Source organism: Ceratotherium simum, chromosome 29 (genome assembly GCF_057802395.1).
Source record: "Ceratotherium simum simum isolate JZ-2026a chromosome 29, ASM5780239v1, whole genome shotgun sequence".
In the NCBI taxonomy this organism is placed as follows: domain Eukaryota; kingdom Metazoa; phylum Chordata; class Mammalia; order Perissodactyla; family Rhinocerotidae; genus Ceratotherium; species Ceratotherium simum.
Genome location: NC_141928.1, coordinates 6059236 through 6072977, shown reverse-complemented (window position 1 = coordinate 6072977; position 13742 = coordinate 6059236). Strand labels below are relative to the sequence as shown.

The 13742-nt window shown below is 37.7% G+C and overlaps 1 protein-coding gene across 3 annotated transcripts in view; it reads left to right on the top strand.

Annotated features, from left to right (window-relative positions):
• The window catches only part of NUP214 (nucleoporin 214), a 97539-nt gene that overhangs the window by 50510 nt on the left and 33287 nt on the right, over positions 1-13742 (top strand). For all 3 annotated transcript variants that reach the window (XM_014781963.2, XM_087418911.1, XM_087418910.1), the window contains exons 25-27: positions 7630-7705; positions 9038-9116; positions 12378-12471. In XM_014781963.2, the coding sequence (XP_014637449.2) occupies positions 7630-7705; positions 9038-9116; positions 12378-12471 (249 nt within the window). The remainder of the gene's footprint in view (positions 1-7629; positions 7706-9037; positions 9117-12377; positions 12472-13742) is intronic.

The following is a 13742-nucleotide window of genomic DNA, read 5'->3' as shown; positions in this document are numbered from 1 at the left end:
GTGGAATTGCTAGATCATATGGTAGCTCTGTATTTAGCTTTTTGAGCTAAACGTAGTTCAAAGTGTTTTCAAAAACAGCTACACCATTTTACGGTCTCATCAGCAATGCATGAGGGTTTCAGTTTCTCCACATCCTCACCGACATTTGTTATTGCCCATCTTTTTGGTTACTGCCGTCCTAGTGGGTGTTAAGTGGTATCTTATTGTGGTTTTGATATGCATTTCCTTAATGGCTAATGATGTTGGGTGTCCATTCATGTGCTTATTGGCCATTTGTATCTTCTTTGGGGAAATGTCTTATTTAGATCGTTTGCCCATTTTTTAATTGAGTTATTTATCTTAATTGTTGAGGTGTTAAGATTCTTTATATAATCTAGATTCAAATCCCTTATCAGAAATATGATTTGCAAATATGTTCTCCCATTCTTTGGGTGGTTTTCCACTTTCTCGATAGTGTCCTTTGAAACAGAAAAGTTTTTAATTTTGATGAAATGTAGTTTATTTTTTCCTTTTGTTGCTTGTGCTTTAGGTGTCATGTTTAAGAAACCATTGCCTAATCCAAGGTCATAAAGATTTACACTTACGTTTTTTCTAAGTTTTATAGTTTTAGCTCTTCCATTTAAGTCTTTGATCCATTTTGAGTTAATTTTTGTAAATAATGTGATGTTGTGGTCCAACGTCATTCTTTTACATGTGGGTATCCCATTGTCTCAGCACGATTTGTTGACAAGACTCTTTTTCCGCATTGATTGTCTTGGTACCCTTGTCACATTGATTGGGTTTTGAATGTTAAACTAATCTTTGGTAATGATGCACTGCCCTTTTTGTATATGGTTGGATTCAGTTTGCTAAAATTTTGTTAAGAGTTTTTGCATCTGTTTTAATGTAGATTTTCTTTTCTTGTGATGTCTTTGGTTTTGGTATCAGAATAATACTGGCCTTATAGAATGAGTTGGGAAGTGTTCCTTCCTCTTCAATTTCCCGGAAGAGTTGATGTAGATTTGTTATTATTTCATCCTTAAATGTTTGGTAGAATTCACTGGTAAAGCCATCTGGGCTTGGAATTTTCAATTTCTTTAGTAGATACAGCACTATTCAGCTTATCTACTTCTTGAGTGAACTTTGATAGTTTGTGTCTTTCACAAAATTGGTCCATTTCATTTGAGTTGTCAAATTTACTGACATGAAGTTTTTCAGAATAGTCTATGATTGTTATCCTTTTAATGTGTGTAGAATTTATAATGATTTCACTTCCCTCTTTCCTGTTAGTGGTAATTTGTGTCTTGTTTTTTTTTCCCCCCGATCCATCTAGCTAGAGGTTTATCAATTTTATTGATCTCAAAGAACCATTTTGATTTCATTGATGTTTTTCCCCATTATTTTTCTGCTTGATCTGTATTATTGTATTTTTCTGTTTGCTTTGGGTTTATTTACTCTTTTTCTAGTTTCTTAAGGTGGAAGCTAAGGTCATTGATATGAGACCGTTCTTTTCTGTATGGGCATTTGCTGCTATAAATTTCCCCCCAAGAATTGCTTTGGCTACATCCCAGAGATTTTGAACATGTTATGTTTCATTTTCGTTCAGTTCAGAATACTTTTAAATTTATCTTTTGGTTTTTTTTTTTTTTTTGGTGAGGAAGATCAGCCCTGAGCTAACATCTGTTGTCAATCCTCCTCCTTTTGCTGAGGAAGATTGGCCCTGGGCTAACATCTGTGCCCATCTTACTGTACTTTTTATGTGTGGGATGCCTGCTGTAACATGGCTTGAAGAGTGGTGTGTAGGTCCACTCCTGGGATCTGAACCTGTGAACCCCAGGCCACCAAAACAGAGCGCGCGAACTCACCCACTATGCCACTGGGCTGGCCCAATCTTTTGCTTTTTTTATATACCTATGAGTTTATTTAAAAGTATATTATTTAGAAATAATTGAACATATTCTAAATGTCTTTCTGTTATTGATTTTTTATTGAATACCGTTGTGGTCAGAGAACATGCTTTGTACGACTTGAGTTCTTTAGATTTATTGAGACTTTTGGAGGCCCAGAACTGTGATCAGCAAGATTATCCTTTTTTTTTTTTTCTTTTTTGAAAGGAAGATCAGCCCTGAGCTAACATCCGATGCCAGTCCTCCTCTTTTTGCTGAGGAAGATTGGCCCTGGGCTAACATCTGTGCCCAATTTCCTCTACTTTATATGTGACGCTGCCACAGCATGGCTTGACAAGTGGTGCGTCGGTGTGTGCCCAGGATCCAAACTGGCGAACCCTGGGCCGCCGCAACACAGCACGCACACTTAACTGCTTGCGCCGCTGGGCCGGCCCCAGCAAGATTATTCTTAAAGGGCCATATAGTAAACATTTTAGGCTTGTGGGACATATGATCTCAGTTTCAACTAAGTTCTGCCATTGTAGCCTGAGTGTAGCCATAGACAATATGTAAATGAATAGGCATGGCTGTTACCATAAAACTTTACAAAACCAGGCAGCTGACCCTTGGTCTGTAGTTTGCCAACCCCTGACCTAGAATATCAGTCATTTTGGTAAATGTTCTGTGTGCGCTTCAAAAGAACATATATTCTGCTCTTGTTGATTAGCGTGTTCTATAAATGTCAATTAAGTGAAAGTGGTTGATAGTGTTGTTCAAGTCTTCTATGTTCTTAATGATTTTCTGTCTCCTTGTTCCATTATTGAGAGTGGTGTTGCTGTTTTCAACTATAGTTGCTTATTTTCACTATAGTTGCTTATTTTCCTGGCAGTTCTATCAGTTTTTGCTTCATCTTGAAGTTCTTTTATTAATTGCGTAAATGTTTAGGCTTGTTACATTATTTTAATGAAATGACCCAGTTATCATTACAAAATGACCTTCTTTATCCCTGCTGAGATTAGTTGCTCTGAAATCTACTTTCTCCTATATTAGTGTAGCCAATCCAGGTTTCTTTGTTCGGTGTTAGTGTGGTATATCTGTTTTTCATCCTTTTATTTTGGACCTATTTTGTGTCTTTATATTTAAAATGGATTTCTCATAGATGGCATATGGTTGGGTCTTTGCTTTTTTATCCAGTCTGACAATCTATGACTTTTAATTGGAGTGCTTAGATCATTTACAGTTAATGTGATTATTAATATGTTTTGGTTTTAATCTACCATATTGCATATGGTGGATTAAATTTATCCCATTTGTTCCTGTTTATCCCGTTTGTTCTTTGTTCCATTTTTCCTCTTTTTCTGCCTTCTTTTGGTTATTTTTTGTGATTCTATTTTATCTTTTTTGTTGGCTTATTTAGCTATAATTCTGTGTTAAGTGGTTGCATTAGAGTTTATAGTATGCATCTTTAACTTATTACAGTCTATCTTCAAGTGATATTGTACAACTTTAATATAGTATAAGAATCTTATAACAGTATTCTTCTATTTCTCCCCTCCCTGCCTTTGTGCTATTGCTGTTGTGCATTTTACTTCTACCTATGTTATAAACCCCATGATACGTTGTTATAAAGAGTTGATTGTCTTTTAAACAGATTAAAATAAGAAAGACCTCTTTTGCTTATCCATATAGTTATCATTTCTGGTGTTTTTCATTCCTTTGTTTAGTCCCAAGTTTCCATCTGGTATGATTTTCCTTCTGCTTGAAGGACTTCTTTAACATTTCTTCAGGTGTAGATCTGAATTCTTTCAGCTTTTGTGTGTCTGGCTTAGTCTTTATTTTTGAAAGATATTTTCAGTGAGTAAAGAATTCTAGGTTGACAGGTTTTTTTCCCAATGACTTAAAGATATTGCCTCACTTTAAAAATAATAACTGCAGTAATGACCATAACCTTAAAAAACTTCATCCTTTTATTTTTCTTACTACAAATGTTTGTTTATTTTTTTTACTACAAATGTTTGTTGCAGACATTATAAAAAACACAGATAGTTAAGAACAAAATTAAAATCACCTTTATTCACCCAACAAATGTTTAATCACTGTTTACATGTTTATTCATCTTTAGTCTATGAAAAATTAGTTTTTTTAAGTACAATTTGAATACATGCTGCTGTGTAACCTCCTTTTTCAGCTTAATCGTAAAACTTAATTGTTAACGTTTTCCGTGTCATTATAAATTCTTCTTAACAGAATCCTGTTTTCATATATAACATAGGTCTTTTACAAAGCTCTAGTGCAATTCCAATTTAGTTATCTGGCATCTAGATATTCATGCAGGAACTGCAGTTTGGTTTAGTGGACTTTTAGGTGATATTTTGCAAAATATTTGAGTCTTCAAAGAATAAAATTTACCAATAGGGGAACAAGTTGGGAGTTATAGTCTCCGTTGGTAAACATAAGAACTCCTAAAGATGAACTGACAGTTTTTTTCCCCTCTACTGACTGATATCTGAGGATGCTCCTGTTGTATTGTTACCAGGAATGCTAAAATAAATGATTTGATACATAGATCATTTTGCACACTTGCAGCTCTGTCTGTTGGGTAAATTCTCAAATGTGGGACTGCTGAACCAATGGAGATATCCATATATGTGTGTGTATATACATATACATATATAATTTTGATAATCGTTGCCAAATTTCTCTCAGTAGAGTCTGTATCAGTTATCTTCCCACAAGCAGTATTTGACTATCTGGTTCCCTATATCTTTGCCAAGATTATCAAATTTATTATCAAACTTCAGGATTACTGCCAATCTGATAGGTGAAAAAATGAACTGATAGCTTTTGTTTTCGATATCTTATATTATTTTGTTTCTTTCTTCTCTCCTGATTTTTTGTTTCTTTAATTTCTCTTGATATATAGTCCTGTCTCCTTAGTTGCCTCACCTTTAAATTATTACCAAAAAATTCACAGCTCATTAAATAGTTAACTTTAGTAGCTTTCACAGTTTAGATTCAGTGTGTCAAGTGTGAATATATAAAAAGATATCCATGGGCTGGCCCCGTGGCTTAGCAGTTAAGTGCGCGCGCTCTGCTGCTGGCGGCCCGGGTTCGGATCCCGGGCACGCACCGATGCTCCGCTTCTCCGGCCATGCTGAGGCCGCGTCCCACATACAGCAACCAGAAGGATGTGCAGCTATGACATACAACTATCCACTGGGGCTTTGGGGGAAAAATAAATAAAATTATAAAAAGATATCCGTGATAATAATTAAGATTTACCGAAATAAAGCATAACCAGGTCTCTTGTTTTTTAAGCCCTCTAAAATGTTGATTTAGGTAAAAGAATGAGTAGTTGGCCCCTTTCACAGCAGTGATATGAATATTTACCATGTTAAAGTGGATTAAAGTTTAAGGTACCACTAAGAAAGGGCCTGGGCGACATTTTAATGCTTCACACTATTAACTCAGTTGTATAATTGTGTGTAGAGTACACATCCCTAGAACGTGTGTGCATTAGTCTGCGCATATCAGCAGGTAGTGCTGAGAGGGTGTGGCAAAAAAACAGGAAAAAATGACTCTTCTACGTTCAAGGCAGTGTTTGAAACAGGTTTGTTGTGACATTTTTTCCATGTTTATCATACTCCATATTTTCACCTACAGTTGTTTATTAATTTTTATCAGAGTGGTCTGGAAAGTCAGAGAACTTAGATTCTGTTGGAATTGTTTTTCTCCAGAAACCTAATTTTACTACTCTTAGTGACCTCTATGACTCCATTACTCATTTCTAAAGCAGCCCTCTAGTGTTGCCAGTAATATAAATGTCCTTTGTAGACTCATGCATGAGTATGTGTCTCTTTGGAGCACTGTTACAGTGCTGTTTTCTACGTGTGGTCCTTGGATTTCTGTTTTCAGTTGTAGAACAAAGCATGTCAAAGGAATTTCTGATGACCTCTTTCAGGTTTGTATTGCTAGAAATACTATGATAATTTGAGTTTGGCTTTTCCATCTTCTCTTGAACATGTCTAGCTGTTGATTTCCATTGTTTTGGTTCATGATCGTGCACAAATCTGTGAACGTGTTTATCTGGTAGCAGTCTCTTCTCTGCTTTCTGCCCTCTTGGATCGTGGTGGATCCGATCTAGTCAGTTGGTCTGATGCTCATTACGCAGAACAGCATCTCTCTACAGGGTTGTCGCCTGGCCTGGTGTGTTGGTACTGTGAATCCTAATTTTGTGTGTTTATGGATTTAGGATACTCAAGGGATTTATAGCATTATCGCAAGTAAATGGAACAATAATCATGCTCAGTCTGCTTCGTGTGTGATTTCATTTACCAGCATGTCATAACTAAATTTTGAGTGTAAAAAATGTTCTAAAATTGGATAAGTTGCTGCTTTTGTTTTTATTTCTAGTTCCTTTTTTTCTGGTATTTGAGGAAGCATGAAAGATTTTCGTTTCCCTTGTGATTCTCTTGAGCTGAAACCGTTTCTCTACCCCGTGTGCTGCATCTGCCCAGGGGTTACTCAGTCCCAGCAGCCTCTCTTCACATTCCTTTCTTCTGTCAGAGGCTCAGCAGAGGTGAGGGAGAGCGCTGTACCTGTGTGCCTGCTAGGTAGAGCATCTCGGGGGAACGGGGATGTGTTTCTTCAGAGAGCCGCACATTTATAGCTTCTTCTGTCTTCAGTTGAAAAATAGAGGGGGGTTTGTTTCATTGAAAATAATGCCATTTTTTCTTCTCTCTCAAGCTAATAAAGTTTGTTTGGGAAGGTTCCTGTGTTATTCCAGCAGGAATCCTGAGGTGCTTGTAAGATTGTTAAATTGTCTGATAATTTTCTTCTATGAGGCTTGGGCTTATTTTTGTCTTTTCGTCTTCCAAGTTAATTTGTTGATGGAAAAATATTAATCCTCCCTAAATCTAGGGGGAGTTCTGAAAAATAAAACCAGATCCTACAGCTACTGCTGCTATACATACCAAAGTAACTCTGGGCTGAGCACAGATAAACTGATTGAAAAAATTGCTCCCAGGAGCCAAGAGTAGAACTTTCAGCTTGATTGCATTAAAGAGGTGATTTTTTCCCTCACCTATTAACACTAAGTAATTATTGAAATAAAAGTTCCATGCATACCGTGTTCAGAGTTAACAAAAGACAGTGAGAGCTCTTTCTACGGAGAGTGGGTGCGCTTTTCATACTATGGCAAAGGTGCAGGCTGGAAATGGAGCAGTGGTACATTTGAGTCTCTTGTACGCCGACCTGATGAGCACTGGGCTCTTGGGCACGGTTGGTGTGATAAGCTGAGATCTCTTCTTTGAGTAACACCTTTGAGCCATATATGCAGCAGATTGTATGCATCCCGTAGATCCTGTTGAACATTTTCTCAGGCTTGGAAAAGAGAATCAGGAATTCCCCACATAGTCTGGAACTAGGGGGTGGGATCTGGGGCGGGGGGAGTTAGGGAGGGCTTCCTCTCCAGATCAGAGAAAGGTCTACTTCTGAATAGTTACAACTTTTTTTCTTAGGATTTCAGGAAGAAAATAAGTTTAAAAGTCACTGCTTTGACTTTTATGCTAAAGACCCAAATTTGATTCAAACAATTTATTCTTCAGTCAGAAAAATGTCCGATGACTTTGGTTAGGGTCCCAGACATCTATAGTCTACCCAAAATTGGTATTATTTATAGGACAGAAGGTTGGCTTAAGGACGAATGTGGTTTTCACCCAATCATGCCTTTCTCTGGAGTGTCTGTCTGCCTTGTGTTTTTCAGTTCTTCAATGCCATACTCTACAGCCAAAACACCTCACCCAGTGTTGAACCCAGTGGCTGCTAACCAAGCTACGCAGGTAACTCACTGATTTTTGCTTTTTAACAGTCGTGCAGTGACTATCTGAAGACAGTACCGTTTTAAGTTCTCATGTAGTTTAAATAAACTATGAGTGTGACAGAGACCTCTGATCCTTTCCCCACAATTTATGCCAATCTTGGCATAGTAGGTCAGTCAGGACCTGACATTGTCTTCACAGGCCATTTGACATTCTGCGTATAGTAATCTTGGGTCATAATTCTAATACCTTATATTTATATGGGGTAAATGGGTTTGCAATCTATTTGCATTTAACATTATCTTGGTTAACGCATACGACAACCGTGTGCAATAGACAAGTGTTTAGATATGTTTCACTAATGAGGAAGCCAAGGCTCAAGTGACTGACTCGAGCTTACACAGTTAGTAAGTGGTGGAACCAGAGCTGGAACCCAAGTCCTCTACCGTCTTCCCGTCTGTTGCTTTTTTCCCGTACCTTTCAGCATGAGTGTCTGGGGGAGAGGTTCTCTTGCTTTCTCCTGCAGTCTCTGTTTTTCAGAGCTTGCATAGTCAGTGATGTTTATTATGTCTACTTTCAGGCTTTTGCCTGATAAACATTGTCTCTTAGAAGAAGAGGTTATGTTGTACAGCTAAACGATTCAGAAGAAAACAGTAGGAGATGACTGAAAGGTAGAGCAAGCGTCTCTGCAGCTTCCCTGAGAAAACCTGGTTTCTCTGCTACTCTTCTGTCTCTGAGAAAAGTAATTTTAGATTACGTTTGAGATTGAGCATCAGAACTTGCCTATTGTGAATTCTCAAACACGTCTCTCTCTTCCTTAGTTTGCTGTGACTTAAAATGGCATTTAAGCATTTAGTGTTTGATCGCCTTCCAGAGGTTTCCATGTTCACCTTGGAGGACACATGGTAGGGCATGAATCATAACAAACAAGAGAAAAGGAATAGTGACTGGAGATGGATCAGTTTTGCTTTTTAACCTTATCGTACATTTATTGCGAGCTAGAACTCATTTGATGCATTTAGTTCTTCACTCGTTTGCCCACCAAATACTCCAGTGCTTTTATGTGCCCAGCGCTGTGCTAGGCACTGAGAAAATAGCCACAAGCTAGACAGGCATGCCTCTGCTTTCTTGGAGCTTGCAGAATATTCCTGTTTCCATCCTCGGATAGGATCTCTTTCTTAAACGTGGTAAGCACTTAAACATATTGACTTAAATTGAAACTTTAAAAAAAAATTAAACTGAAAAAGGGTTTATGCGTGCTTATTTTAAATTATCTTGTCATTTTACATGTTCCTTTATTCCAAAGGATGGTTGGTGGTTTCATATAAACATTTTGCTTGTATTCTGTTATAGGCATCGCTAATAAATTCCGTAAAGCCGTCTGGGGCCACACCAGCGTCCAGCCAGTTGTCATCTGCTGATAAAGCTTCAGGTCAGTTTGCATTTATGTTTTAGTATAAATAAAGGTGAAAGAAATGATCCATATGGAGTTTATTGTTCTAGATCACAAAGGCAGTTAACGTAGGAAATCAAGTAAAGAGATGTTCCGAAACCCTCAGTTGATGAAGGTTCTCCAGGAAGTTAGTGAGCCCTTCAGCAGCTCTGTAGACTTCTGACATTTGAGAGCAAGAGGAAAAAACCGTCCTTCAAGTGTTTTTCCTAAAAGGAGCAAAAGTGTTATCTTCACCTGCCTTGATGGATGATCAAAGTTTAGAGAAGAGTGGATTGGAACATTGACCTCTATTTCTTCTACTAAAAGGAATGAAAAATTCTCTTGGCTCACAGTGACAATTCAAAAGGCAGTAAACTAGAGAAAATAAGACGGTTCTGTTACAGTATAAGATCTCAGAGTAGATGTAATGTCAATATAAAAAGATTTTATGGCGTCACATACTTCCAACACTTGCTCAAGCATAATTATTCTTAACTAAAATTAGTTTTTGCTGTCGCCATAAGTGCTTTGACTAGGCATCCCCATTGCCCAAGCCAACCTGAAGCAGAAACGTGCTTTTATGTATAACCTAATTTTGATTTGGCGTCTTCTTCAGCATCCCCTTTTGTTGGCTTCTTTTCTATAACCCACTTTTATTTGGCATGTGTTACTTTCCGCTTCACGGGTCTTGTGCTGCCTGCAGTCCTGCATTTTCACCACACTCGGGACTCTGGCCTTTATTTTGTTTCATGCTGTCAAGTGGGTCTTCAAGCTAATTCTGTTAGAGATGCTGAACTTCACACATTATTAGCAGCCTGCTTCTCATAATCTCTACTCAGTCATACAATCATTCTAACTTTCTCTGTAATCAAAAACTTTCTGATTGGATATTGGATTTATCTTCAGTAAATATTCCTTGCACTCAGAAGAAAACCATTGTGTAAGCCAAAGTTGTATTCTAGAATTTGGGTTAACGCAGAACTACAGTTGTCATGTAAGCCTTATATGAGGAGATATATAGCACTTCTTGACTCAGATCTAAAGCTTTATGTTAAAAGGAAAAATGTAGTGGAATTGTCAAAGACTTTTTAATCATTTAGGATTCAAACTAAGAAATGTGTTTCCATTTCTGGCTAATTTTTTAGAAAAAGTTTTTGAAATATCGCATATCCTAATTTCTTTCAGGGCCTTCATTGGCAAGCTTTTTGTCACTCTTGAAGTTAAGAAGCAAAATGTAAGGGTCTTGACTTTATGTATGTCTTAGGCAGTTAGCGTGACTTGCAAAGAAGTTTCTGAGATTTCATCATTCAGTGATGGTTGTGAAATATTCTCTCTCATTGCTAAGTATTCTGTTTTCACTTGCAGGATAATCAAAAGAAAAGAACTTTTTTGGGGTAGGAAAATTTCCCTGAACAATACTAAAGAGTCTGCAAAAAGTTTCTTAAAAAAAAAAAAAGCATTTCTGAAACCTCTATAGAATAGTTCTTATTAATTAATAATGGAAATACTTCCTTCATTGTTTTTCTGATTATAAAACTATTACAGGTCCACAAAAAAATCTATAGTGTGGAGATATATACTGTAGAAAGTAAAAGCTGCCCTATAAGTTCCATATTCCAGAGATAACAACCCTTAATGATTTGATGTGTATCTCTTGAGGTTACTTCACTGTTACTTTTAAAAATAAATAGGCATACCCATATATAGTGATTTGTAATCTGTTTCCCCGTCTCCCCCAACCCCCTTACAATAAATATCCTGTTCGTCTTTTCAGATCTGATACAGCTTTCCCTACTCATTTTAATGGCAGCATAGGACTTCATTGTATAGTTGTATCCTGTTAAGTTTTACCAGCTGATAGTTTTGCTGATAGTTTTGATTGTTTCTTGTTTTTCAAGATTATAAGCAAGGTTGCGTTAAACACCATTGTACACACTACATTGTATTGTAGTAGTTTTTAAAATAATTTTACTAATGTTTGCCCCATACTCACTTAAAGAAAAGGTACTTTTTCTTATTGTTTGGTCTGGGTTGATTTGGGCTTTTTAAATGTAGTTTTCCCGTTACGCTCCACCTTTTAAAAGTAGAGCAATAGGGGCTTGCCTGGTGGCGTAGTGGTTAAGTTCGCGTGCTCCACTTCTGCGGCCTGGGGTTCGCAGGTTCAGATCCCGGGCATGGACCTATGCACTGCTCATCAGATCATGCTGTGGCAGCGTCCCACATAAAGTAGAGGAAGATGGGCATGGGTGTTAGCCCAGGGCCAATCTTCCTCAGCAAAAAGAGGAGGATTGGCAACAGATGTTAGCTCAGAGCTAATCTTCCTCACACACACACACAAATAAAATAACAATAACTAACTTGAAAAAAAAAGTAGAACGGGGCTGGCCCGGTGGTGCAGGTGGTTAGGTGCATGCGCTCCGCTGCGGGAGCCCAGGGTTCGGCACTTCGGATCCCGGGCGCACACCGACGCACTGCTTGGCAAGCCATGCTGTGGTGGCATCCCGTATAAAGTGGAGGAGGATGGGCACGGATGTTAGCCCAGCGCCAGTCTTCCTCAGCAAAAAAAAAAAAGAGAAGGATTGGCAAATGTTAGCACAGGGCTGATCTCCTCACAAAAAAATTAAAAAAAAAAAAAAGTAGAGCAATAGGGGAAAGACTGAATACCCCAAACTATGAATAAGTAGTTACAGTGAAATCGGATGTGAGGTGGATGATGGATTGCACTTTTAACTTTCTACACTTCTCTATATCACAGCAATTGTGTATTACCTCTGTAATTTAAAAGAAAACTGTTATTTGTTAAATACAAAAAATCTATGGAAAATAGAGAAACGGAGGAAGAAAGCAAATAGTCTTGAAGTCCCTACTCAGAGATATTTAGCATATTAACCTATTTCTCTTGGGGTTTTTGTCCTACAGTGTATATTACTTTTCAATAATTATCTATCTACTTTTAAAGCTTTAAATTTAAACTGCACTAGAATTATTTTGATATCTTTTCTGGAAAGGAGAGTGTGGCATGTCTTGTTTTGGAATTAACATTGACAGCACTGAAGAGCAAGTTCAGAGACCTGGAGTGTGAGTTAGGCAACATGCGCTCCCTCCTTGGCTGCTGACTTGTCAGAGAATCCATGTGAGGCCCACAGACCTGGAGCTGCGCTCTCAGAGGCACTACACAGGCAGTGCTGCAGAGAATTACAAACTGGAATGGTGTTTCTAAGTGATGTTTTGTCATGTTCTTATTTTTTCCCAAAATTTCAGGGCCAGGGGGAGCAAAGATTGAAACAGCTGTGACTTCTACACCATCATCTGCCGTTGGGCAGTTCAGCAAGCCTTTCTCATTTTCTCCATCAGGGTCAGTAATGAACTTAAATTTTGTGGCAGATCGTCAGCAACCTTATAGATAGCTTCCCCAAATCTTACAGTCAGTAGGTCTATTTATATGCTTATTAACTATATGTGAACTCAGAGTTCTTATCAGTGCAGTAATACGTCTGATGATAATGGCAGTAGCTTAATGTCCTAGTGTAAATCTATTTCCTCTTCTCAGTTCTAGTTTATACATGTGTTATTACGTTTGTTCATTTTGTTTTTTAGAGTAAGCCTCGTTTTCTTTGCATGGTGGGTCTGTGTCAATTCTGTAGCTGAAGCTGATCTAGTTTATGACACTGAGCTATTTTCATTCTCATGTCATTGGGGGCTAGATGACGTTTGGACTGGCTTTTACTGCACTGAGAGGTCAGTGTGCTAAACTTTGGAGAGAAGGGAATGAAGGACAGTAGCTGTTTGAAAATTTGAGTTTTATATAGATGTGGGGAAATCTGTTCCTGTTTCATTTTTGAAAAAATGATGATGGCTGTACTTGTAAAGTTGAGTCATTTTTAAAAACGAGAGAGTCTTTAACCCTCATTCCAGGGGGAGCATTTATTAATCTGGTGGGGAGAGTGCCTGTTCCCTGTGCTATAAGCACTCCTGTTGAAACCTGTGAAAGATGCCAAAGCATCCTCTCCCTTCGGGGGTGGAGTTAGCCTCTGTGTGGCTGAGATAAAAACCTGTCCAAAGATTTTTTGCCATTGAAGCGTTGTGCATTCAGTTCCATTAGAAAAACCTCTTAAGCTCTTTCAGTTTATGCTTTTGTAACTAGAATCATATTAACCACAGTCTCTTTTCCCTGAATTAATATGTTTCTTGAGTGTCTGCAACCTAACACGTTCAGAGAACAGGGTGTTAGAATAGAATTTGAGAAGGGAAATTATATATTATTTTTTCTTTACTGTAAATCATTATGTTTTATACTTTGCAAAGATAGTTTGGAGCAAATTTTAAAGAGTAGGTCAGTGCCAGGAGTTATTGCATCTTTTACAAATGCTAATAAACTTTACTTCTATGAACTGATACACTTCTTCCCATTTTTAAAATAAGCTGAAAAGCTTTGGATTATTGGGTCAATGGCTTACCTCTGCTAGATAAAATTTCTTCACCGAGGTTGAGACAAGAAAAGAGGTTTTTTTATTTAATATGGTAAGATATATAACACATCTTCTTAGGTGGTCTTTGTGCATTTGACAAAGGCAATGATGGATTTAAAAAAATCCAGATCCTTTCATTACTTACTGTATTTGATAT